Here is a 27,622-nt window from a genome sequence, read left to right as displayed (position 1 = left end):
GCCATGACGTAGGCATTCTGGGGTAGCAACAGTTGCCTCGAGACCCCGTCGCGCTATAGTGACTGTAGCCGTGGAGACAGTTACTTACCAACGGGCGCAACACTCAGCAACAGCAGCAGCAGCAGCATCTGGAAGTCGCCGAGCGAGTGGGAGAGAGGGGAAAGAGAGCACAGCCAGGGCAGAACTTTTCTCAAGGCAAAGGTGACTATGTGTTTTTAAAATTTAGAAACTGAATTGATCCTGATTTAGAGGGAAAAAAAAAAAAAAAATTGCTCCGGGGTCGAAGGCGTTGCTTGCAGTCTTATTTTCCACCACATAACTTTCCCTTCTTTGTAGCATCCGCCCCAAAGTTGGCTCTCTGCTCTTTATTTAACTGACCGACAGCCTTTTTTTGTTTTTGTGTTTTTTTTTGTCGCCCGGCAGTTTATTTCGGGGTTTGCTTAAACGTTGAACAAAAAGCGTCCTCGTTACTCCAAACTGATCCGACAGCACTTTTACACTTGTTGCTCCTCGCGTCGTGTGTCGAGACGAGAAACGCACTTTCCAAGCTCAGCCTCGAAAGCTTGGATGGATTGGGGGGGGGGTCAGGCTACCAGTCGAGCTAATGCTAATCTGGACGACCAACAGCTGCAGCCGGCCATGAGTGCGAGTTTGGCTCGTCGTGAGTTGAAAACGTCCGGTGTCGCTGTCAAGACGGACGCGTTTCAAGTCTCCGGGAGCGGCTCTTTCGGGACCTTTTTTTTATTTAAAGCAGGTGGAGGAGATGTGGGCTAACTAGCCTTTAGCAACGTCGATTCTGGTGCTCTTAACTGGAACCAACGTCCGCCGCAAGCAGCCCGTGAACTCACCACAATAACAACTTTCTTTTTCGGCAGGCAGTTTGTCAGCTCTTTTTTTTGGAGGGGATTTTTTTTTTTTAAATATATCGAGCAACCGGTATTAAACTTCTACCGGCGTAGTCCGCTATAAAACGTCCTTTCGCTTGATCTCCCTCTCAAATAAACACGAGTAAACCGCTAAAGTGAAAGTTAATCGCATTACGTAACATCGGCTGTGAAAGTGGAGCAAGTCGGTGCTTTACAAAGTTAAGTTTGTAATATTTCTAAAATGGCTTGAATAACAGGTTATGTTACAGCTAGGTGGTGCTGTGATGGTTCTTTTACTCTGCTCTGTCTTTGAGAAACGGGGTGTTAGAAGTAGCTGCTGCTTTCTATATGCTTTTTTAAACTGTATGCAGGATGTTCTTACGTGTGTTTACGTGTAAGTAAGCAGAATGTATTTTTTTTGGTGTTTTTTTGGACCTAATATCTATCCTTAACACACATTTCATCACGACTATATATCAATTCGTCTACCAATCTTTTCAGTTTTACTGATGCCACCCTTTTTGAACAGGCCTAAAAGCAAGTTGTTTGCTTGTAGCAGAGTTGTTCTCGGTGACACTGCTTTATTGTTCAAGTGGCAGGTCTCCATTAAGCTGTTTGACCCCTGTGCTGAGCTGAGTGCTTATATCAATCTGTGCTATAGTGTTAATGAGAAACAAAGGAAAAGGTATGACTTGGAAGTCCCCCCTTTTATTAGTTTTACAGTGCGTCTGGATTTCCAGCACTTTGCATACTCCTTCTCTCCTTTTGGGATTCTGCCTCTATTTGTCCCTGGAGAGACATTAATTCTAATGAACTATCTTTTCAGAGACAGCTGTCAGGTGCTCGGTCATTTGTAATGCTTGCTATTGAAGCATCAGGAAGAATCTTTGCAGCGTGAAATTTTCTCTAATTAATGCGCTCTCTGCTTGCGATTAATTAATTGAATTGTAAACTTTAAAATGTGTATTCATATCAAGTATTAATCTTGTAAAGGAAGAGGTGCGAATGATTCATTTTAAGGAGATGTATTACTGATGAAGGCCAATATCTGTTTTTCTTATAGGTGAAAAGGGGTCAAAAAGTAGGTCTTAGTACGGTTGTATTAATCATGATTAAAATCTAGATTGCATAACATAAAATGAAATGTTTTTGAAGCAATCCTTCCACTCCATGATTTTACTCCCTCCTCACTAGAATATTGGAGGGAAGAATTGATTTTGCCATAACTGAAGATTGTTTTGAAGTGTCAGAGGATCAAACTTAACTTTGATTGGTCAGAAAACTCTCCACAGCTACAAAGAAAATAAAGAGAAAACTACGCTGAAACTGTGTGTAACCCCCACCAACCCCACCCCCCATTTCAGAGTGACACTGTTATGTTTACATGGCAACTTGATATACAAATACACCCAAGTCATGGAAAGAAAAGGCTTGGAGCGGGCCAGGGGGCGAAATGTTATTCTTTTAAAAGTCAGTGTTTTTAATCAGGTTATTTTCACCTCCTCTCTTTGTGGTGGGAGTGCAAAGCTTCGGCTTGCAGAGGCAGGTCAGGAAGAAAAGGTGTTCAGAAAGGAGAATTAAACAAAGTGGAAAGCAGCTGGTGGTTGGAGAGCTATTTAGACTTTTCTTACTAGCTTGGAAAGTTCAGACATGATTAATGAGGATGTTGATTTGAAAGGGGCAATAAAATGCTTTCCATTTTTTTTTTTTTTTTTTTTTTCCCCTGTAGTAGGTTGCTTGCCATGTGTCTGTATCCTGCATTTCAGTGACCAAGCTAGGTTTTATTGGCAATGCCTTCAGCCTGTGATCATCATACATTTCAGCAATACTGATACTGATACTGATAGTGTTACACTGGTCTTTTCACAGGAAATGATGCTTTTTCTTTAGGCTCAACTTCCTCTCTCGCCTTCTTTTAAGCCATTTCTGGAGTTGCTCTTTTGATTTCTGCATAGCAGTGTCCGCTGTTACCCTTGTGTGCCATTTTGAGTGTTTAATGGACCTGTGTGTGTAGTACAGTTCAACTATCAATAGGACAGCTGCAGTGGTCTCTTGGGGAGGGGGTGACCTGACACAGCTTTTAGTCACATGTTCTGTGTGTGAGTTGTTGTGGGTGGATGTGCTTTGGTGTGTGTTTGCTCATGCCATATTTAGCTTATCTTGATGAGGCCCAGTGCTGCCCCGGGGAGAAGTTCTCAATCCAATTCCAGCTACAGATATAGACATGGACCTGGTCAGTGCCATCAGTTTTGCCTCTGCTGATTACAGTTGATCATATTCCTACAGAATTGTATTTACCTCCCAGTGCGATAAGTGAACTGCCTGGCTTTTGCACATATCATTGTCTGATTTTAACATAGTTTTAATGGGTTATCCCATAACTGCAGTCAAAGGCATGTCAGGAAATCACAGAGCAAAGCAGAAGAACTGAGAAGAGAATGCCTCGTGGGGCTTGTTAAGTGGAACTTAATAGTGCCATTTGTACACATGAAAAGTTTGATTTTCATAATCTTCATAATTCATTTATTTGTTCAGGGATTTTCATTTCAAGTGCTGTGCTCTTACTGTTTTTTAAGAATTTGTTGGAAGGAAAATTGTTTAAGTGTCCTTGTGACTCTCGCCAGGTCTTCCAGCTTTAAAGATTTTGGAAATCATTGTGGGCTTATGCTGCTAGGATACACAGAAACAAATCTTGTCATATACCAAAAAAATGCCGCCACTGATTGGCCCTCGTGTGGTGGCAACAGGTTGAAACTCGTTGTGAAATGAAATGTTTTTCAGTCTGCCTCCTCTGTCTGTGTGCATGTCATCAGCAGCATTCTTAACATTCCACCTGTTTGTATCGTAGCTACACAACTGGTAATTAAATTTCCTGCCACAAACAGCAGACAAGGCAGTGACATTTGCATTACAATGACTGCCCCCCCCTCCCCTTCCTTTCAGGCAGGGATAGTAAGAGACCCCCGTTCGTTCGCTTCTCACTTTTCCTTTCTTTTGAAGAGTTTGAGACTTGTTTAAAAAATTAGAAGATCTGTTAGTGTAAAGCAGCTACAAAGTAATAACCATATCCATAACATATATTTTTGTTAGAGAGAGATTTGGCCTGATTAGCGAAGGAGGAGATCTCGGCAGTATTTTTAGGTTGAAATAATTTTGGGGTCTCCATTGTTTTTTCAGTTCAGAGATTTGGTGGAAAACAAATGAAGACGATTCACTGGTGGAAATTGCTCTGTTTCACCTTAATGGTGGGTCTCCTTAAACACTGCAGCCTTCGGATCCCAATCTTGATCTTCACGAACCTTCTCTTCCCACTCATCCAAAGGAGAGCTAATGTTAATATTGCAACGTTCAGAATGGGAGATATTTAACAACAGCATTGTATGATGATTACTGCCATATAAGCATATAGAGCATTTGCCTGACTGATTGTGTTGCAAATTGTAAGTTAGGGTAGCAGGTCTGGCAGGATGTCAGTCGTACTCTGTCACCACTGTTTGCTGTGTTTTCTGTGATTTCCATTTTGATGCAAATTACCGTGAACTTGATAGATGAGAAGTAATTTTGGTGGTTAATGGTCTACAAATTAGACTGAATATGATTTGCTTAATTGGTGTAAATGCAATATAAGTCATAGTGCTAGCTGCGGAAAAGATTATTTACAATCTTAAAATCACTGGTTGATTAGCAATATGTGGACTGAATCCCACTAATTAAGTCCACTCTATTTGTGGCAACTATAACAGCTGATATGCTGCTAAGATGGAGTTTGGCTTTTACTTGGGCCAGACACTGCTCATTTGAACATTTTTGGTACGCTAGTTTAAGTAAAATTATGCTTCTGCGGGATTCTTAACTATATGGTAGTGTATTATTTTCACACCAAAATGAATCACTAGTGTTAATACAACAAATTATAATAAACTTGTGTAATACATTTTTTTGTGTCGCAACTGTAGTCGGTAGTGTCATTCAGTGTCATCTGAAAAAAAAAAAGAAAGAATTTATGTAAACAGAAGTCATCCAGCATTTACTGCACCTGTGAGCAGTTACACCTTTGTATGTATGTTTGTGTTTGTGTTTGTGCGTATGTGAAGCATGCATTAAATACTTAAATCTGCCTGATGGCAAGTAATTAGCCTGGTGCGGTATTCCCTGCATGAACAACAGACTCTTGGATCCGTCTCAGATTTAAAGCATTACCTGATGACTCATTGTTCGTGTCAGGTAGTGCCCGTGAAAACATACTGTACACCCAGTATGATGCCTCAGTGTCATATCTCTGTTTAGTGAATGCCTGCCAAGAAGGCAGACTCCTCGAGCGTAAAAAAGACGCAAATCTCGGGTTCATCAGTCAAGATCGAGGCAGCACGCTGCCAGCATCTGAGGTGTTCTTTGCAGATTGTGGTTCCTTCCAATTCCCAAGTCCACAGGTTAGAATCACACCTGTCAAAGAGGGAGGCTGAAAACAGATCGAGCGTACGTGTGGGTGTTTTTCGTTAGTGAGTATTGTCATGCATCCACAAAGAAGGATGCAAGTCCGGGCTAGGACCAGGCTAAAGATTAACTACCTCATGTCAGTCAGTCTTGATAAGGAGTTTTAATTAAATCCAGTCATTGCGTTAATACTTTTGGAGAGACTTCAACATTACCTCTGGCAAGGAAATGGTGTTTTCACTTCTTTGTCTGATATTAAGAGATGAGGAAGTGATTCTGTTTTGTTTTGTTGTTGTTAATATTGCCTTTCAACATCGCAAGTCTGTTTTCACATTTCTTTTACAATTTTATATGAAATGCTGTTTTTACTTGAAAAAGATTTTACGTCTCAATATTTTCTATAATTAAATCAAAGCTAAAGAATTAAAGCAGCTCTGGCAGGAGTGTGTGCTCTCTGTTCTCTGGTTTTGCGAGGGAAACTGATATTATGCAATAATCTCATCTATAACCGTTTTCAGTTTCTCCTCAAGGAGCCAAGTGACTTGAGTGAAGTTCTTTCTTTGTGTCATCACTGTGGCAGCCTTGAAACACATTAAATAAATACTCATAAAAGACAGAGACACCCACACACATGAGTATAGCCTGATTACATTACCAGTTGTGACCATCTCCCCCCTCCTTCACTTCCCTTGTTTTCTTTCTCTCTTTTTTTTTTTTTTCACTTTAACTTATGAAAATGTGCAGTTTCAAATTCAGTCTTCATCTTGAGATGTAAAATGCTAAGGATAAGGGCAGGGGGTGGATGGAGGTGGGGGCAGTGGAAATCTGGAAAGGGTTAGAAGAGGTAGGGCGTTGGGGGAGGAAGTTGCTAGTGTAAAGCATAGGCGAACACACAATCTCCATGGCAACAGTTTGATCTTTCTCTCTGTGGCTGTCAGGCCTGCAGCACACATGGAGACAGAGTGGACAGGTTGTGCTGATGACCAGAGGTGGGGAGGTGAGCTGCACAGAGGAGGGGTGTGCTTGGATCAGAGACAGTGGTCACTGCCTTCATAATCTCTCTCCCCCCCCCCCCCCCCCCCCCCCCCACACCCCCAACTCTGCCATCTGCAGACCTGAAGAGCTGCTTTGATTGGATTAGCCATGAATTAATGAGACAGGCTTGAAGAACCGCCTCTGTTGTGGAAATCTCTTATCATATCTTAATTCGCTCTTTGTGTGAGCGCGTGGGCCTCTGTGATCTTATAGGTTCTTTTAATGAAATCAAAAAAGAGCTTAATGTTTTGTTCAAACCCACAAATGCCAATGAATTTGTTTGAAATAATAATAGAATTGACTAAATGATTGCTCAAATTGGGGAGCATATTTTAAAGCCTAATTAGAGACCAGTTGCTTTTCCTTTAAGGTGAAACAGGAGTACGTGATCTGCATCATGTAATCCTAACTATAGTGGTTCCTTTTAAAAGCAACAAGTGTTGTTTCTGCCTTATTTTACCTTCCCCTGAGTTGGGAAAAGTATTACTCTGCTGAAGCTGTTTATTCTTTCATCTGCCTAAGGAACTTTGGAGAGACTCAGCTGGTTTTGGAAGTGTTGTTTTCGGGTGGCACGAGTATAAAGCACCCTTGAAGAATAGACTGTTGTCTCCATGATGACTTCAGCATTCCTCCTTCTTTTGACCACCAAGTAGTTACAAAAACAGAGCACTTCACCCTGTCCTAGTCATTCTAGTCATAACCAGTCTAAAGTCTGTAAATTTTTATATGACTGCTGCACAGAAATAACTCTGCCTCCATGTCCCCCGGTGTCTGAAATTAATAGCTTACATCGTATTTATTGTTGTAAGTTTCTACTTAGCGTGAGATAGAGGGATCAGGTGGGGGATGGCATTGTTTGGTTTGGGAAGTATTCTGTTGGTTGCATAGCAACAGGCTCCTGGAAACGGGAGTGGACGGTGTTGCCACTAGCAACCGTTGTTGCTCTGCAAACAATGTGGGCCAGTGCAAACATGAGCCAAGACTGTGGGCTCCTGCTTTTAATTGAACATCTGTATGTGTTTTTCTCTGATTGAGGCCTGTTTAAGTGAGATCTGTCAGTGACAGATGTTTAAGTTTGGTCGGTACTGTTAACATTATAGACTGTAGCATTAATGACGGTTTGTGAGTATTTGGGTTTCCTAAAATGTCTCTTTTGTTGTTTCTGTATAGCTTTTAAAACTCTGGTATTTCTTGAAAGGAGGGGCTGCTGTTGTAATGTTGTAAAGTGCTCATCTGGGATTTACCTAAATGAAACCAGGCTCGCAGACCTAACGTGACAGATAGACGTGTGTGAAGTTGTCTGTGGTTTGGAGGCAGAGAGGTTCAGTCCTGAAGAGCAGCCTATCCTCAGTAGCAGTTTTGCAGCAGTGTGCCGTGACCCCTGCTGTGTTCTACCTTTGTGCCTTTCAGAGCTGCTGGTGGGGAATTTGTGTGGCTTTTAACCTTCCCTGAACACGAAGCAGAAAGACTCCTCTGAGCATTCATGTACTTTCTCTCTCCCCTTCAACTTAATGATTTTGGCACACTTCTTCATACCCTATTTAAGCCAGTGCTTTAGGGGAGGAAAACATGCTGGTCAGTGCTCAGTTTTTTTTTTTGACCCTCCACCATCTTTCCATGCCACCCACTCATTAATGGTATAAAGAAACCCCCCCCCCCCCCCCCCCCCCCCCCCCCCCAGGCTTCTGTCACTTCCTCTAGTGAAAATGACAAGTCGAAAGAAAAATGATGGGATTGTTACAAGTGTATTTATAACTCAGCTGACACTTCATATACACATTCCTGGCTTTAGAGAGATGCTTGAGCTTTGCAGCAACTTTTAAAATGTTCAGTCCTTGTTAGCATCGGTCTGATAATAGACTTTTGGTACTTTAATGACGTACATGAAAGGGGTGTGAAGAAACGCTTTAATGGAATATGAGAGCCTTTATATGTAAGTGTTAATTGTGCTCTGTGCTAACAAATATCTTGAAGATAGACTCAGAGGTATGCTCAGGGAAGACACAATGTGGTGCTTACAACCATGTATGTGTTTGAAGGTTGACTCATATCAAGAATTTCAACATAGGCCTCTTCCAGTCAGAGTATTAGTCATGTAGGCAGAGCAGTGTCTTTGCCTGTGGCACACATGGAAGATGTCAGTGGTGGCACACCCGAATCTGTTGTTTTTCTGTCTTAAAGGTACACACTCTGAGAATGTATTCATAAATGCAAATTCACTGTCCTCTAGTTAAAGTTACAATTTAGTGTTTTTAATGAAACATTAGTCCTTAAGGTCTCTTTTTCTGAATGTGGGAACGTCATCGTTATGGCTGGTAAGGGTTTTGTGTCCGTGTTTGATTCATCGTGTAGCATTTAGTGGCAACATCTTCGGCGGTTGTCTAAATCAATGGTGTTATCCTGTATCATGAAAGACCATCATTGTGAAAATGTGAGCACACCATTTTTTTTGGGGACTGTGGTTTGGTTGAATTTATTTGCCCTTTCCATCTCCAGTGGGGTGTTCCTTGATTCTGACTCATTTTTCCCTGGTTTTTGGAGTTCTTCCTTCCTTCCTTTTTTTTTCTTCATTTCTTCAAGTCACGTGATTTTGTTTCTGCTGCATCACAGTTGCATTTGGCAGTTTTTTTTGGGGATAAAACTTTGAGACACAATCCCAACACTTGGTTTCATGCAATGGGATCACACATGAGATTTAGATATGATAGACTCTTATCTTATAGCCTCAATCATTCAACCCATCAAAAAGTTTTGCTTAGACCTAAAACAGCCAAAGCATGTCTGCTTGTATCTTATTACTCATCCTGCCAGGTCTCTTCAAGTGAATTCAAATAACATCGTTGTGCATGCTGCGTGTTATGACTAATCGCAGCATGTCTAGAGCAGGTTTTGTCTTGTGGCCCTTCGTTGTAATGCTCCTTGTAAACACCACTCTCTGGATTACATACTGAGTTTTTCCTGCTGCCCCACGATTTCTGCCTCAAACTGAAGACTGCTCATCAATTCAAGCCTCCCCCAAATGTGCCGTATCTCCCTCTCCCTTATTCTAATCCTCCTCCCCCTCTTCTCTTTGTGGTTGCACTCGAAAGTTCCTGTGCGAGAGCTTTATAAAGGGGGGGAATAGGGGAGTGAACGTGAGGGGGGGGGGTGAGTTGGGGGTGGTCGTCATGGATTCCTCACCATAGCAACCGACAAACGTTTACAAAGCATTGAGGAATTTCCTCATATCAGCTGGATTATTGGAGCCCTCAGAGATCGGCTCTCGTTCGAAACAAACGTTGGATATCATCAGGACCCTGCCAGGGGCTGGAACCCCACTGCCATTTTCATCTTTTTCCCCTCCGTTTTTCTTTTTTGGAGAGAGTGGGGAAGGTTGTTTTTTTTTTTTTTTTTTATATCTGCTAACTCCCCCTTGCAGTTCCATTCTTCTCTTGTCCCTGCCTTGCTCCCGCTCTTTCCCTCTCTGTCCTTTAAAAAAAAAAAAAAGAGAGCCTTTGTGTCGCTCCATTTTTAGCTCCCCTTTGCTATGCTGTGCACATTGTCACCCAGTGGAAAGCGGAGTAGTGGCAGTGGGTTTGGTCCTCAGGAAGCAGTTCAGTCCCGTTGGTAACTTCAACTTCTCTACTGTAACTTTTCCACACGGGTCTGTTCTGTCAGCAGGACTATGAGTTTCTGTATAATACTGTTGGGCTGCATATTTATCTATTGATTAAACCCAAAGGTGGGCAGCCTCTGGGGCTCTTAGAACTTCAGTGACTCAGCTTGACTTGGCAAAGTCAGGGACCCCCCCGGGGTACAATGAATGCACCACTGAAGAAGGGTTGGGGTGTTAGAGCATTTATTTAGTACGGCTATCCATGTGTATGGGGTTGAAATGTTTCTATTTTTTTTTTTTTTATCTTTGAACATTTTTACCTGTTAGGGTATTTGTTCAGACAAGTATAAATACCCCTCTTCTCCCGTCTTTTCCCCTCCCAGCATGCAGAACACCGAGGGAGGGTCAGACACCACGACCAGCGTGGCAACACTGCGGACATCATCATCAGCCCAGGCACCTGTGGTACAGCCTGTCCCAGCCTCCCAGCAGGTAGGGTAATACCTCTACCCTGCTGTTGCTGTAATGACACAACAAAGTCTGAAGTGAATTAACTGTTCAATCCCATGGCTTTCCATTTGTTAAGTATAAAAGTGTTATTTTAGAAACCAAACCAGAAGCTATTTGTTAAATTATTTTTTGTTGCATGGTGTCCAACAAGGAAACAGTACATTGTCTTGACAACAGATTTTGTCCTAGATGCGCTCACAGTTCAGGGTCCCACACAGCACCAGGAATACATTAACATGTATTTTAAAATTGTGGGTCTAATTTATAACTTGTCAGCAACTGAATCTGCTAACCTCAGCTCTGCCAACAGATGCCTCTTGTATCAATTTTCCATATTAGCTTGTGCCCTGACTTATCTCTGCCGTACCAGACCAGTACATTCATTTTACCAGTGAAAGAACCTAAAAAAATCAGTCAAAGTCACTGCTATAATATTTTTTCTGTCCGTGCGACTCCGTTCCTATACGTTGCTGTTCAGCATGTCAGAAGTCTATAAAGAATTTTCTTTATTTTAAAAGTTTTGCATAAAACACGAGCATCTGTTTATGTGTTCGCCCATGTTGTGTTGACCGCCATATGTTCACAGTGGTGTGTTTGCATGTGATTGTACGTGCATACCTATGTAATTGAGTTATGTCTTGTATCCACTCAGAGGGTGCTGGTTCAAGCCACAGGCTCAGCTCAGAAGGGAGGACAAGTACAGCAGCTTTCAGTACCAAGGGTCCAACAGATCCCTCAGCAGGTACACAGTGCTGTACATACTTGTACAGTGCTCTGAAAATATTTGTACACCCCTTGACTTTTACAGTACAGTGTACAGTGTTTTCTTTTACAGTAAAGTAACATTATTTCTATGAATTCAGATGAATTCAAGGTTTGCAAAACAAGCACACAGCCTGCCTCACCAGGGCTAATCTTGGCCATTTAAAAAAAAAAAAAAAAAATACTCAATTATCTCGTCAGGCCTCATTAAGGTGATTATTTAACATTCAGCCTGGGGGGGTTGTTGATTTGGTCTTTGCGTGACACATTAGATACTAAACAAGTTAAATAGTAACCAAACCAAGTTTGTGTTAAACGCTAGATAAAGATTCCAAACATGGAAGACCATTCATTCCACCAAAAGGTGCCTCTCCAGATCAGAGCTGTTTCTCCCGCTTCCTGTTCCCCTTGTGTGTGTGTGTGTGTGTGTGTGTGTGTGTGTGTGTGTGTGTGTGTGTGTGTGTGTGTGTGTGTGTGTGTGTGTAAAGTAAAAGTTTCTTTCTCTGGCTGAGCCTGGCCCGCCCGCTGCTTGTGTACATGAATAGCACGGCTATAGTAACTTAATTCAACTCCTGGTGGCAATTAAATACATGGTTGATAATAAAAAAGAACCATTTGTAACAATGAGGATACTTTTCTTGGCTGCTCTGATGCTTGTTTTGTGATGATTATTACAAAAAAAAAGTCAGCTCCGGACCTCGGGGTGAAAGGTGACCTTGCAGCAAAGCCCAGTGATGTACCTGGGGGCTTGAACCAAATCCCAACATGAAATCTGTGTCACGTCTGGCATCTTATGTTGAAAACCAGTCTTTTATTTTCACCTGCCATAAGGTCATTAGATAGCAGACGGAAAACTTAATTACCTTCTTTTCACCATTTTTATCCTCCAGTATTTCATTCATTATCAGGAGTGATGTTTGTCAAATATATCATTTTTTAGTAAACCACATGTATGTCTGAATCAGTTTCACAAACTTTGATAAAATGTATATTTTCATGTACTTATTTTAATCTTTATTTTCCCCATCCAGCATTGTTCTAAATCACCTGAATTCCTCTCAATGAAAATGACTAATATATATTATATTGATTTCACATTTTGAGAAACTGACATACAGCAGTAAGTGCTTTTAAAATGTTAAATAATATTATTGCAGCTGCTGCTTTGTGCAGATTATTGTGAATAAAACAAGGGGTGGACAGATTTGTTTTCACAGCACTGCCTGTAAACACGTACAGCTGTGCACATGCTTGCAGTCATGAAAATATGTTTATCTATACAGTATTTGTAAAATTGGGCCGTGTGCCTTACACTTGTTTTAAACCAATAAAGAAGCATAAATGAAGTTTTTCTCGGGGGTGTCACCATTGAGCACTGCTTCAATTGTCCTGTTGTCTCTCTGCAGGTGCAACAGGTGCAACATGTTTACCCTTCCCAGGTCCAATATGTAGGAGAGAGTGGAGATGCTGTTTATACCAATGGAACTATGTAAGCAATGCTACATCATTTCAAAGTGTAAAAAAATTGTAAACAAAAACTTTGCTGTCTGTTGTGACGGCACAATATAGTGATGCGTACTACATCCTAAAAGGCTACAAAACACACTTGCTTTTTTTAATCATGCAGACACAGCAATGCACATCATATTTGGCTCCTCTCCAGAAACAGTCATCTTGAATAATGTAGGAATGTGTTCGGGATAAAAATCACAATGGAAAATAAGACTTTCCAGACCAATTTTAACAGGCACATCCAATTGCAAAATCCCATTAAAACTAATTAAAGCCAAAGAGATATTTCTTTCCCACAGTTTAATGTTTGATACGACTCCAAATATTTTTGATGACATCAGTTATATCGTTGAGTGTCAACAAGATTTGTTCCGTATCAACGGGGCTGTATTTCTGTGCCTTTGCGCAAGATTAAAAAAAAAAGATCCTTCTTCTTAGACAGAGTGTACAACTTAAAGTGTATTAGTGGTTTAAATGGACTTTCTTTACTCATACTAATTATCATGATCTCTCCCCAGCCGAGCGGCTTACTCCTACAACCCTGAGGCTCAGTTGTATGGGCAGAGCAGTGGGGGAACCTACTTTGACTCTCAGGCTGGCGGAGCTCACGTCACCACAGTGGTATCCTCTGCCAGTGGGGGCGTGCCCCCTCACAGCATGGTTGGCATCGCCATGGACGTGGGCAGCAGCCACATCATCTCCAGCGGCAGTACCTACCTGATCCACGGCGGAAATATGGAGGGAAGTCGCAACCACATATCACACTCGTCACGCTCCTCCTCAGCTATGGTGAGCAACACCCATCCCACAGTCCCTGTCATACACCGCAGAGCATTATTCCAGTAGGACAGGTTTAATGAGGTTTACACCCACCAGGAGCTCGAATGACTGTGGAAGTCCTTCCTTGAGCAATACGATATACTTGAAGTGTTGTTTGTGTTTTCCCAACCACCGTGGGGAGTCCATTTATAGTTTTTAAGGAAACTTGTCAACACTACCTGAGCCCGTGCCCTGAGTGACTCCCCAGTTTCCCAGGAACCTGCTACCTGAGTTGGGGGGCCTCTGAGCGCTGTAGTAACACACAGAGAACAGAGTGGTGCAGGGTAGTGATCCTGTAGAACCGGGACACTGGCTTAAATAATTCAGCACTGCCTTGTTTCAGAGGTTTTCACAGGCACTTGAGGGCCCTATGAAACAAAGCAACCCCTGGGGCTCATTACCATTTGGCCAAGAGCCCTCGGGAGCCTTCTTAAGGCTTGGAACGCTGCCTGCTTCTTTTTCCTTTTCTTCTGTCTCCAGTTTGGCTGCAACACCACATATCTTTTCTTTTTTTGACTTGATTTTCTTCTACAGCTCCACAGAATGTCCCTGGTTTTGTCATTCACTCTGCCCGCCAGTTTGACTCCATTATTTTTTTGTTGTCCACTGATAGAATAATATGTTAGTGTATTTTCTACCATGGCACATGTATCTACAACCGGCTCTATCTGCCTTTATAGTTTTACAAATCTTTTTTTTTTTGAAGTTCCATGTTTGATAAACTGGAGGGCGGTTGGCACTGTTGACCTATTGTCCCAAACCTTGAGGTGACCTGTGCCCCTGTTTGTGGTTCCTATTTGCATACATTAGAGTGTCTGACCGCAAGCCTTCACTGAGCAGCTTAACCCTATGAGTCCCTCGATTTGCATGCTTTTGTCAGTCAATAATGGATTTGGCTGCAACACTGACTGATTTTAATGGAAATGCAGAGATCTGGCTGCTCGCTAACAGTCTTATTTCCTTTATCTTTTTTTGTGTGTGTGTGTTTGTGTGTGTGTGTGTGTGTTTTGTTTTTTTTCCATATACCCCTGCTTATTTCTGTTCCCTTTTTCTATCTCTCTCACTCTTTTTGCCTCCTCCCCCCTTCTGTGTCCACTCTTTTTTCCCCCCTTTTTTGCATGCTTCTTCTTTCTTTAGCTTGAAATGGCGATTGAAAACCTCCAAAAGTCTGAAGGAATTGCAAGTCACAAAAGCAGCCTGCTCAACAGCCATGTAAGTCAACCAGGAACTTTCTTTGAAAAGGACGAGAGAAAATGGGGGAAAAAGGAAGCCGAGGCTGAACCTGTAGGCTCTGTGTTCGTCTTGTGTTCTGCTCAGTTGAACACACGACTACCACATCGACTGCTAGCTTACTTACTCTGCACTGTCCCACTGACGCGCATAATTGTCTCAATTATTTTCGTCCTTGACCTGAACTTGCATTTTGTCTCACTTTTTCCTCAAGAACGTATCTTCTATGTGTACCGCAATACTCTGCATGTCAGCTTTTCTTTGTTTTTGTGTTGTTTTTTTTCCTGTTATTGTCCCTTTTTTTTTAAGTACACCAGGACATGCACTCCTTGGTACTAGATTTTACTGCAGTATAACTTTTGCTCTTTTGTTGGGAGGCTGTCAATCAATTATAATCAAATTTAAATGATGATTCATGTAGCATTTCTGTCCAGATTCTTACTCACGCGAGTAAATTTTCCGCAGCTCGTAACCTCGGTTGTTGTCTCACGATCTCTACGTTGTTAGGATAAATTGTGTTTGAAGTATTTTCTTCATATCCCGTGGAGATTTGAGCTTTGCACATTCTTTGATTGCGCGGTCGGTGCGATGACTTCATCCTTCCCAATATGCTCTTGAATATTTGGCTGATAGAATAATGAGAACTGTCGATGTTCGAATGTTTGAACATTCACTCAATTGGCAGTTCCCCGTGCTGTCGTCACTGACTGCCTCAGTGAAGAATATAAAGACCCCAACAGCCACAGCGGGAGTGCAATGGTCTGGTGTTCAACTTGGTAAAAAAAAAATCTGCGGTTGTATGATGTGCCTGTGATGTGCGGTATCTGTCTTTTGATGTGGTAATCGGATGCGCTGCTGGCCAGGTGACGATCGCAGAGCGGAGTTTGTCCACCAGGGCTCGCTGACTGTGCGACTGTGTCTTCTTCTGTGTATCTTTAGCTGCAGTGGCTGCTGGACAACTATGAGACGGCGGAGGGCGTGAGCCTGCCCCGGTGCTCCCTGTACAACCATTACTTGCGGCACTGTCAGGAACAGAAACTGGATCCGGTCAACGCAGCCTCCTTCGGCAAACTCATCCGCTCAGTCTTCATGGGTCTGAGGACGCGCCGCCTCGGCACCAGGTGAGAAGAGGAAGAGTTGAAGATGCAGGAGATGCTGATGACAGTAATAACCATTACGGATGTAACGTGTATGATGACACTTATAGGCACTGGAGACCTGCTGATGGAAGAGGATAATGATAGTGATTACACTGATGGCCTAGGCTTCTTTTCACTGGTTTCTGGCTTTTCTCTCGCTGTATCCACCAGAGGAAACTCTAAGTATCATTACTACGGCATCCGGGTGAAGCCAGACTCACCGCTCAACCGGTTGCAGGAGGACACCCAGTACATGGCCATGAGGCAGCAGCCGGTCCACCAGAAACAGAGGTCAGCACTTTCCCCCTGTCTGCCCTTCTCAGTCCTCTTCCTTTCCATTTCTTGTGCTCTTTGTTACATTTGTCACAACTTTCAGCTGTTTTTCTACTTATCTTGTGCCATGTTGTTGTATTTTTTTTTTTTCCCCTCCGGTGACAATTTCTTTTCGGCGCTTATCAACACAGGTCCTGTGTAAATCAGATTTTACTTGTTATGACATCGACCCTGCGACGGCCGCCTTACTGTCAGCACTTTCTTTGTTTCCTTTTTCTTGTCTTTCATCTAATCCTTTTTTCCATCTGTAAGCGCTTTCCCCGTTTCTGGTAACTAGACAATAGAACATGGACGCTTTCAGTACATCCACAATATGCTGTGTATTCAATGTAATGTACAGTTTTTTATTTTTTTATTGGAAATGAGTTCATTTCAATGACCTGTTGCAAATAACTGCATTTCTTCATGTTCTTTATTGTCTGATTTTTAACATTTGTCAGTGAAACTCGGCTTTTCATTCTGGTGCAAAATTACTCTAATAATAATAAGCTAATTGCACTCGACTGATACTGTAGATCACACGCACACACACACACACACCTACCTCTATGGCAGATGAATTCTTAATCCTGCTTTCACAGACCTTCAAAACCCAGCTAACATACACGTCCTGCCCTCTCGTTTCTGCACAGGTTCAAGCCTCTCCAGAAGGTGGATAGCATGTCCGACAGCCTCTGTGGGAGCTCTCAGCACTGCAACAGCACTCCGGAGCAGTCAGTGGCTGCTCAAAGCCAACACCACCAGCAGTACATAGGTAAGGACGGGACCTGCCACCAAAACGGTTTTCAATCATTTTAACTCTCATCACTCCTTTCTTCTGATATTTTTTTGTCCTGATAACATTTTAAATAACGCCAACAATCTTTGTTTTACCTAATTACATCACTTGTTAAATCATATTTAGCACAACCACATGTTGGCTTTACTTTTTTATTAAATATATATATATATATATTTTTTAAAATAAATATCACAATATTTAAATTAAAGGTCAGGCTTATTCTTTGTTTGTTTCTGTAAAATACATTATATGAGCTGCCCATACACTTAATGCAGTTCACTTCATATCGTGTCTGTTGCCTAAGTCCTTGAGGCTGTGTGAATGAAATGAGTGACACCTGTCTACATTTTTTCTTTATGCAGATACATCTCACACCTTGCCCCCATTTCCCTCTCCTGACTTGGGCAGCCAGCCTCTGCCTGAGCGCATCAACATAAATGATATCAAGATGCTGCAGACACTCTACAGAGGCCACTGTGTGGTGGGTTATTACATCACAGTAAAACTTGTTTTTATTTATTTTTACCCTGAATTTTGACGGTCTAATTTTGGATCAGGGGCTAATGCTTCAGTTCCTCATATTTAGACGTGAAACAGAACTCATCGCTGGTTACACCACACACTGCTTTAGCCTCCCTGGTTTATCATACATAGATAAATGCGAAGGAGATGATAAAGACATGGTTACATGTGGCCAATTCTGAAATCCTACTTGTCACAAGTAAATATTTACTGCCAGTCAGAGAAGAATATATGTAGACAATGATTTGCTCCGTACACTTGAATATACCATATGTCATTTGCATGGTTTCTTGGCTGTTTGTGCCACTTACAATTGACAAAAATGTCCAAACATACTGAACAGAGAGCTTGATTGTAGTATATTTTTTTTTTAGAATGAAAATACGCTTTAACAGTTAAAAAAAAAACAAAAAAAAAACGGGAATAGTTGTTTCTTTCTTTCTTTCGACGCAATCGCTCACTATCACCATTTGCTTTAACTCCGTGAACATGGTTATAGCTGAGCTCAGCCTGATGTGGGGCAATTTATGGTTTAAGTAAAGATCAAATGGTAATTGTTTAAACTCATCTCAAGCTACAATGCAACAGTAATTGGAAGTTCGGTATAGATTTTGGTTCCATATACAGCTTTAACCCGCATTACACCCCAGCCAGGGTGGAAGTAAGGACACCACGGCAATAAAACTCTGATGGTATTTATGGCACTAAATAAATTGTAAACGGCAATTACATGTATACTGTTTTATCTATTAGATAAACACTTAAGTAACTCGTATTGAACCGTTGACTGGTGGATATCTTTCCTAAACTGATCTGCTTATTGTGTGTTAAAGGTTAAGACTAGTGACAGTCTGTTTTCCCGACAAGACCAACCGTAAACCAAACCGACTAACAGCTATTGTCTGTCAAGTCGGTTTTATTTATATGGGAGATTTAAATACAACACAGGAGACCTAAAGTGCCACAGAATAAAAAAAAAAAAAAACTATTTGAAAAAGCCACCAAAGACGGAGTAGCAGTAATGTGTCTCCAAAGACTAATGTACTGTAGCTAACACTGGATGTCATGGTTCTTCATTAGCATAATCACTAGCACTGTAGTTTATTTTGAGTCAATCCCACAAACCTCCTGCTGCCATAAATACTAATACCCCCTTGAGACAGACACGCATGTTAACCCGCGTCAGCTGACACCCCCCCCCCCCCCCCCCCCCCCCCCCCCCCCCACACACACACACACACAACCCTCGGCTTTGTTGACCCGGCGTTGCTTTCAAGAAAGGCAATAAATTCAAAGATACCGACATTTAAATGTCATTAAGCTGAAAGGAGAGGGAGACGGAAGGAGCGTGCATATGGACAGACGGAGGTGAAACTGAAACTTTTATCTGGTAAATACTGCGTGAAATTCAGTGTAATCCTCAGGCTGATCAGAGATGTGTATTGAAGCACGTTGCAGACTGGAGTCTCTGTTAACAGTGGAAATAGGGTGACAGCTGAAAGTTGTATAATGAACAGGAAATGTCTATTGGTCTGCTTCTAGAAATAGTCCCTAACAAAATGCACTATTTATTCGTGTTTGCCCGAAGGTTTGGCAAAAAAATACAGTGGCTGGCTTTTTAAAAAAAAAAATTTTATTTTAAATTTTAAATAGCTAACAGGCTATTTAAAACTGAGTGACACAAACAGGTCAAAGAAAAGAAAGTAAAGTGGTCTTTTGATGGGATTGCTTATCTTGCCTTATCTTTTAAGGTTCACTGTGAAACCAAACTACGGCGGTCAGCTGGTGTCCTGTTTCAAAAACTGATTACGAGTTTCGACTGCGTTGAACTGTTGTAGAAAGCTGAATGACGAGAGCTCGGACGAAATGGTGCCATTTCGTAGGCCGCGGAGCATAATTCAGAGTCTCTAGGTAGGACAATAATTTTCGAGTGGTGCAGAAGAGGATGAAACTGGCACCGAGGAGAGAGAAATAATATGAACATTAAAATGCGGGGCTTTACACGCAGGACAGAGGCTGTTATTGAAGCAGCAAAGCTCTGTCTTTATCATATTATCCCTGCCCTCCCCTTGTCCAGCCTCACCACACTCCCTTTGTTCCAGCCGTCTTTTCATCTCCGTGCAGCTTTCAAGACATGCCAATTAACCTTTCAGCGCGCTGGGTGGACATCTTGGTGTCTTTGTGGTGGCCTCCCCTTGGGCCTTTGTGTTGCCTTGTCTGTGGACGGGCACATGGGCTCCTGTCTTTGTCTGCCAGCGCATTTCTGTCACTCTCGGCTCCCTTCGCCTCTTGCTTGTTTAATGTTTATGCATTTCCCTTATTTCCCTTTTTTTGTGAGCCAACAGTGACCTGTTAACTCATTAGCCAAGACTTTTATTGACAGCATTTAAAGTTACAATACAAATAATGGTAAAAAAAAAGAAAAAAAAAAGTTGGCCAGAGCATGAAACAACATTTTACTTTACTTTCATGCAGTTTACAAAGAGTCTCTCTTTTTTTGTTGTTGTTGTGTGTGTTGTTTTTGGAGTCGGCTGTGGACAGAGTTGTGTCTACTGGTGTGCGTGGTTTTTTTTTTTTTTTCACGTCATGGTAACAGCCAAATATTCAGGCATCAGCTGTGGCATTAAATTAATGTTTAAGCTCAAATAATTAGGTGTTTAATAAAAGGTTGAGGGTTGATAAATCACAGAGTAAACCATGGTATTTGTCATGTGTCGGCACAGGAATGAGGGCTTAAGTTTCGGGAAGCCATGCCGCGGGCTGCTTGTCTGTCTGACTGTGCATGTGAACACGTGTTATTTCTCCTCCACACTTCTTTTTTTTTTTTTAATTTTTTTTATTATTTTTTTAAGGCTGTTGTTTTTCCTGTGTGTCCAAAAAAAAAAATGTGGAGGCAAAATGCTCTTGTTTAGAGGGGATGGGGAATTCTCTTTTTTTTTTGTTGTTGTTTTGGAGTTCTGTGTTTGACCTGTTGCCGGGGGCAACTGTAAACACGGTTGCCATGGTGACGGCTAGAGGAAGCAAAAACATATCATGTGATTGAAGCCTACACTGCTGTGTAACAAGATCCAGCGGCAAGTGCACGTCCTGCCAGATAGAGAAAGAAGAGAATCTCTGGGCACGGTGTGAATCATTCGCTCGTACTCGGCCGGCACTCGATGTGGAGATATATTGACCGGTTTGACACAAAAAAAAAACAAAACAACAACAATAAGTTTGACCTGTGGAGTCCAGCTGATGTGTCATCTGACCTGATGAATGACCTTAAAAACCTGTGCAACGCTTGTTTTAAGCGTTTTACTTGTATAAACGCGACGAGGCTCGTGACTTATCTGTTCGCTCCGGTTCTAGAAGGCGCTTGTCATTTGAAATCACTAACCACCGCTTCCTTTGTGTTCTTGCACTGATCACTGTATGCAACTCTGCTCTGCTTAGCTCACTGCATATGAACAGGAAAGAGGAAGTCACGTGGGTTAGTTCAAGCACATTAAAAGTAGCCTGCGATCCGCTTAATAAAAACAACCCAAGATTTCAAATAAAAAAAAATAAAATAGAGTGAGATGAACAAGAAAAAAAAACAAAAACAACAACCTCCAGCTGAATCCTAAACGTGGCCTTTAGGATTCTCCTGATGATTAATGTGCAGGGAGCTGTGTTTAAGCTGGCTCATTGTCTAACCAGGAGGGCCTGGAGTGAGCGAGAGGCTGCCTGCCTGTAGAAACTTTGTTGTGTGTCTGGTTGCCATGGTTCAGCTCTGTATGTTTTGTCCCCCACTCCTCCTCCCTCCTCTGTTCCCTCCTCCCTCGCTCCCTCCCTCCCTCGCTTCTCTCCTGCAGGCTACTTTGGATGTGGTGATGAACCTCCAGTTCCACTTTATTGAGAAACTCTGGCAGACCTTTTGGTATTCAACAGCGCCATCTAGTGACGGAAGCACAGCCATCCCCAACAGGTCAGATTTCACAAACAGGAAGAGGCTTCGCGCAAAAGGCTTCGATGTTCACAGCTCTGAAAGAACTAAACCTGTCGTATCATACCTGAAGTTAAATTGGAAGTCTTAAACGTGTCCCCTTTTTTTTTTTTTTTTTTTTACCTGATTTTTACAGCAGCGTTTTTAAGATGGCAGTATTTACAGTTTGGATATTGTGTGTTTGTAGTGATGATGAACTGGAAGAAAAGATTCCCAGAGAGAAGCTGTTGGCTTTGTGTAAATATGAACCAATCAGACTATGGATGAGGAGCTGCGATCACATCCTCTACCAGGCCCTGGTGGAGATCCTCATCCCTGATGTGCTGCGTCCTGTTCCCAGTCAGTACTACCCTTCTTTTTACGATGCTATGATTTAGAGAAAGCGGAGGCTTGTTGCTTCAACTAGCACTCGTCTTTTTTTTTTTTTTTTAAACCAGTTTATCAGCTGGTTAGTTTTTCAATTGCTCAATTTATATCAGAAATGAGTGAAAATGTCACAATTTCTCCCCCCCAAAAAAATGTTTGCCCAGAGGACGAGAAAACTTTAAAATGATTACATTTGAGAAGCCGGGCCTTGTGAATGTTTCTTTAAAAATAATAACAACAACAACAACAAAAAAAGATTTAATTAAATTGTTTTCATCTTTATAGAACACTTGAAAACAAAAACTTTAAATGAACTAATGCAGCACCTTTTTTTTTTTTTACTCGGCATCCCAATATTTCACCCTCCATAATGTTACATTCAGAAGATTTTGTTTTTTTTCTCGTAAATATGAACACAACTCAACCTCCAAGTGATGTCTGTGTAGTAGAGGTTGACAGTTTGCAATCCAGGCTGTTCTCTTTCTTCAGGCACTCTCACTCAGGCCATCCGTAACTTTGCCAAGAGTCTGGAGGGATGGCTGACTAACGCCATGACCAACTTTCCTCAGGAGATTATCCGCACCAAGGTACTTTTTTTTTTTAAAAACACATTTCCTCATACGTTTCGTCTTTTAATATGAACTTTTAGAATCTGCTTTGTTTTTGTTTTTTTGTGTGTCCCAACAACCCCTTTTTACTGAACCTATGTGGCTGTATAAGGTCCTTCGCTTCACACCCGATGACGCCGCGTGTCAGAGCTTGTTTGCGTTGATTGAGGTGCCCGACTGAAATGGATTGAATTCACGCTGTTCGTCTGGGTGAATCCGAAAGAGGTGTTTCTGGCATCTTAAATACATGAACTCTACAGATCAGTTTGTTCTCAATTGGTCCAGCCTCAGGACACACATTTCTTACTCATTAAGGCGTAACTGAATATTTGAAGCTTCAAAAATAGGGCAGTAACACACGATGCCTTCGTTTACAGTTAAAAACGCGAAATAAACAATAAGAATGCAACCGGGGCTAAAAACCCAATGAAATAAGATATTTTAATTACGGGCGTAAGTTTAAACTGGCGATGCTCATGAAGTGTAAAGAATCTACATTTCATTTGACTAAATCATGAACGTCTAATCCCGAACCCCGTTTTTCAAATGCTCAGACGAGAGCAAACCACCCGTGGGACGATGCTGGTTTTGGTCATCGCCGTCCTGACAGTTCTGACGGCGAAAGGCTATATCGCGTTGCGTCGCGGGAAATGCATTTCCTTTTTTTTTTTTTTTTTTTTTTTTCAAATTAAAGCACAGCACCAGAAGTTCTGTCCCGTTTCCCCTCGACCCCGTTCAACATGTTTTCCGCGACCCGCCAGTTCAGAACCGCCGCCGATCTGCCCTCATTGCGGTGACGCGGGACCCCCCCGGTGTGTCGTCTGCTCCTCTGCGTTGCAGGTGGCCGTGGTCAGCGCGTTCGCCCAGACTTTGAGACGTTACACCAGTCTGAACCACCTGGCGCAGGCGGCGCGCGCCGTCCTCCAAAACACCTCCCAGATCAACCAGATGCTCTCCGACCTCAACAGGGTGGACTTCGCCAACGTCCAGGTAAACACGTCCCGACAATCCAGCCGGCGACGTTCCGATCAAAGAGCCGCCGCAGGACGCGTCCGACTCCGGCTTCGCAACGCTGAACGCGGCCGTGTGTGTGTGTGTGTGTGTGTGTGTGTGTGTGTGTGTGTGTCCGCGTCCGCCGGCCGTGTCGAACAGGAGCAGGCGTCGTGGGTGTGCCAGTGCGACGAGAGCGTGGTTCAGCGTCTGGAGCAGGACTTCAAGGTCACCCTGCAGCAGCAGAGCTCGCTGGACCAGTGGGCCACCTGGCTGGATAACGTGGTCTCTCAGGTCCTGAAACCTCACCAGGGCAGCCCCAGCTTCCCCAAAGCCGCGCGCCAGTTCCTGCTCAAATGGTCTTTCTACAGGTAAACGAGGGGAGGAGCGCCGAACCGTTGGGAGTTTATTAAAACCGGTCGTCGATGGTTTTTTTTTCCTCTCTGTGGTTTCCTGCTTCAGCTCGATGGTGATCAGAGACCTGACCCTGCGCAGCGCTGCCAGTTTCGGCTCCTTTCACCTGATCCGCCTACTTTATGACGAGTACATGTTCTACCTGGTGGAGCACCGTGTGGCTCAGGCCACCGGAGAAACTCCCATCGCGGTCATGGGAGAGGTAAGAAAGAAGATTTTTATTTTTTATTTTATTTTTTTTATTGATGAAGACGGAAACCGTCGAATAATTTAAAATTCTGTGATAATTGAAACTGATTTTGTTCAACGCTGTTCTCTCAACACCTAAATTACAGTTCAGTGACCTGAGCTCCATGATGCCATCACTCATGGAAAAAGGTAAGCCTTTGTTGTCTCCGTGTCAGTTTTGACGCGTCTGGAAGTAAACTTTGTCAAGTCGCTCTGTTTCACAATAATGTAAAAAAAAAAAAAAAGAAAGAAGTAAAACGGGACTGAAACCAGCAGCTACCAAACGAGCGTCAGTCCGTGTACCAAGAGGCAACTTTTTCCTCTCTGCCTGACGGCTCACGTTTTCCTAAATCTATTTAAGAAAAAAAATAAATAAATCAAATTCAATCACACTGTTGCACCGGGTGACTTCTCATTACAATCAACAGGGGCGCTGCAGTTCAGTTTGAGTGAATCTCCCAAATAACATGTTGATGCAGGAAATACAGACCATGAAATGTGTATTAATCAGCAGCTGAAAATAAGTCCTAACAACGAATGCATCCGAGTAATGTTTGCTTAAAACTGCAGTTGCCGCTCGTAAATCAAAAATACAGGCCCGGTAAAAAAAAAAAAGCTTCCCTGAAACGTCTTCGGTGGGAACCGGCGGGCTTCCCGGGATCGTTGACAATAACAAAAAGAGACGGTGCAACACCGGCCTGATCCTTAAAAAGCATCTCCTTTCCGTTTGAATCTTTTGCACTGGAAGCTGCAGTCACCTTCCTTTGATCCGTTCTCGGCACCGTTTGGCTTCGGGATGTCACAAATGCAATCGAATTGAACCGCCGTGACATTTAAGGATCCCTCCGTCTCTGTGCCGCCAGATGCGTCCTTCTCCGACGAGATGAGCGACTTGGGCAGCGATGCCGATGCGTCCCGAGGACCTACTGAACCAGCTGTAAAGAGAGAGAGGATTGAAATGAGCCACCCTCTGCAGGAGATGTGAGTCCGGCCTGAAAGCCTCGCCGGACCGGCGTCTCTCCCTGGAAAAGGTGTCTTTCGGGGGCCGCCCGGGCTGAATGTCCTCCCGGGCTGAATGTCCTCCTGCAGTCAGGGCGTGTGCGACGCACAGACACGTATACGTAGATGCTGCCACCGGCCACTCCCACGCGTCAACACGTCCACCATATTGGTCCGAGCAAGACGGGTCCGTCTTCACGTACAAGTGAACGGGTTTTCCGGATATAAAAAAAAAAAAAAAAAGACAACAACAACAACAACATTATAACGTTCCCAACCGCTTTCCATTAGTTGTACTCGTGTTATTTATTATGTCCCCGTCACGGTCTAAACGGGTGATGACCGGGTCACGTCGGCTGTTTACGTCCGACTCTCGTGGCCCGTCAGTTTTGAACGCGTTATCACGGCCAAACACAACCACAAAGCGCTCGTTCCGTCATAACTGTGAAAGGTTGCGACTCCGGCGTCCTCACTCCAAGCACGCGTCCGCCGAGAGACGCGGCGGGTCGCCCGGACCAATACGGCGGCCGCGTTGACGCACGACCCAGAGGCCGGTGTGGCGTCTACGTGAATGTGTCTGTGGTGCAATGTATATAGAGAAGAGTGTAGCAGTGTCAGTCCTCCCCTCACTAGTGTTTTTTATTTTTTTTTTTTTTTTTTTGGAAGACGGTGAACTCTTTCCCAAAAAGCTCTCGTCCGTATTTTTTTTTTTTTTACTCACGGGGTGTAACACAGGTCTGATTGTCTTTGTTTTTGTTGCAACTGTGAATGACTTTGTGCAGTACCTTTTTTTTTTTTTTTTTATTGGATGTGTACCTTTGAGTGGTGGTGTGTGGTGTTTGTGATTCATCTTCTCTCTTTTTTTTCTTTCTTTCTTGTTTTCCTTTCGACTAGCTGTGCCATAGTGTCATTTGAGTGCCTTAGCTCGCTAACTTTGAAAACCACCACTACAGATGTCTATCTGTCCCTCAGCTGTGCCTCTACCGCAGTATGAATGTATTGTCTCCAAACCTCAAACATTCAAAGCACCTTTAACATTGATTTGGTGTAGGCGTGTTCTCCTGTTTGCCTCTGCTGCAGCTCGTAGCAAACCTTTTTTTTTTTTTTTAAAAAGTAAAACATTTAAAGGACATGCAACGTACTGACCCAAAGGACCTTTCCCTCAGTAGTTCCCACCAGCTTAGCCACAGTTTGGGCTTTGTGCTTCAGGCAGTAGGACCTCCATAACGTCGCAGTAGTCGGGAAGGCAGGGAACTGTCACCCTGGCCGTGTAGGATGTTGGTTTGTTTACCTCAATAGATTTCTATGCTGTGCTCTGTTCGGCTCAGATGACACGAGGCGAGTATTTAAAAAAAAAAAAAAAAAAAGAAAAAAGAAAAGAAAAATGTAGCCACTGCTCCGTTTTGTGTCCCACTCCCGTCTCCCCTTCATGTAAATAGTTCTCCACGCTCCTCCGAACGGTTTCAATCCTGCGGCGGCTCCTCGGCGCACTGTCGGGATGCGAGTGCAGACCTGTTGGCAGTTTCAGTCGGCCGCCACGGAGTTGGAGCAGATCCAGAATAATCAGCTTAATGGAGACGATATGTTAAAACCTGAACTGGAATCTGGTCTTTCTCAAAAGTGGTTGTACATTTCATCTAAGGAAGCTGGATAAATACGTGTTAGAGCACCGGAACTGTAAACCAAAAGAGGATGTCGTTGGCATCTGAGCCGGCACGCGCTCCCCGACTTCAGATACTTTGACCTCATGTTACTCAGTTAAAAGTCTTATGTTCTGTTTGAATTAGATAGAAGAATACAGTCCATTATTTGGGGAATTTGTCCATTATAAATTATATATATATATATATATCTTTATATGATGTAGAAAGTGCGTGCTCTGTGGCCTTCGGTCTTTCCTAATCTCTCTCCTCACGCTGTACTTGGTCACATTGTATCAGAGGAAAATGCTTTGATGTGTAATTGGTTAGACTGGCGTGCGTGATAAATTTGTTTCCGATCTCAAATGTTCAGTGTATGAAATTTAATCATTACTGCGGTGCTACTGTCCCCCAGTAAGATATTAACCTGTCGCAAGAAATATTTCTATTTATATGAACTAATCTGATTTGATGGACTTCAAACCTTTTGGTTCGGTTGTTTTATTTTTTTTTTCCCCTCTCGGATGATTTTGTTGTAGCGATGAGAATCCTCGAGTTTGAGTTGTTTAAGGCTTTTTGTAACTCGTGCCTGTCACAGTAATTTGCCTTAAAGTGCTTTGGAAGAAATCATTTCTATGTGTACTTTGTAATGTTTTGTACGGCTGTTTAGATTTTTTGGCGGAGGATTATTTTTTATTGAACTAGGTTCTTCTTACAAGTATACTGAACCCTTATTTTTGTGTATTTCTAAACCTGTTCTTGACTACACTTTAACTAGCCTAAGGACAGATGATGGTCTGTAATAAACTGCATAGTTCAGCTGTATTTTGTACTTGGTCACAATGTGTAATAAATTGGTGTAAACCAAAGAA

At 42.7% G+C, this 27,622-nt stretch overlaps 1 protein-coding gene across 5 annotated transcripts; it reads left to right on the top strand.

The window, feature by feature from the left end:
• Nucleotides 1-118: 118 nt before the first annotated feature.
• On the top strand, nt 119-27,622 carry rfx2 (regulatory factor X, 2 (influences HLA class II expression)). 5 transcript variants are annotated; one of them, XM_069153223.1, is made up of 18 exons: nt 119-201; nt 10,314-10,422; nt 11,093-11,182; nt 12,609-12,691; nt 13,233-13,503; nt 14,671-14,745; nt 15,703-15,884; nt 16,074-16,193; nt 16,868-16,989; nt 17,379-17,497; nt 21,375-21,487; nt 21,693-21,844; nt 22,361-22,458; nt 23,320-23,469; nt 23,632-23,840; nt 23,932-24,085; nt 24,219-24,261; nt 24,975-27,622. In XM_069153223.1, the coding sequence occupies exons 2-18, from the start codon at nt 10,315-10,317 to the stop codon at nt 25,094-25,096; spliced, it is 2,211 nt and encodes a 736-aa protein (XP_069009324.1). In that variant the 5' UTR covers nt 119-201; nt 10,314; the 3' UTR covers nt 25,097-27,622. The 5 variants fall into 5 exon arrangements, with proteins under 5 accessions (XP_069009324.1, XP_069009322.1, XP_069009326.1 ...); XM_069153221.1 differs by lacking the exon at nt 119-201 and adding an exon at nt 9,616-9,941; XM_069153224.1 differs by lacking the exon at nt 119-201 and adding an exon at nt 9,855-10,056.

Source organism: Embiotoca jacksoni, unplaced genomic scaffold, assembly GCF_022577435.1.
Source record: "Embiotoca jacksoni isolate LCO1_2020_lvr unplaced genomic scaffold, fEmbJac1.0.p SCAF_19, whole genome shotgun sequence".
Lineage (NCBI taxonomy): Eukaryota > Metazoa > Chordata > Actinopteri > Embiotocidae > Embiotoca > Embiotoca jacksoni.
Note: the sequence above shows the minus strand (reverse complement) of the source record. Positions and strands in the feature narration are given on the sequence as shown.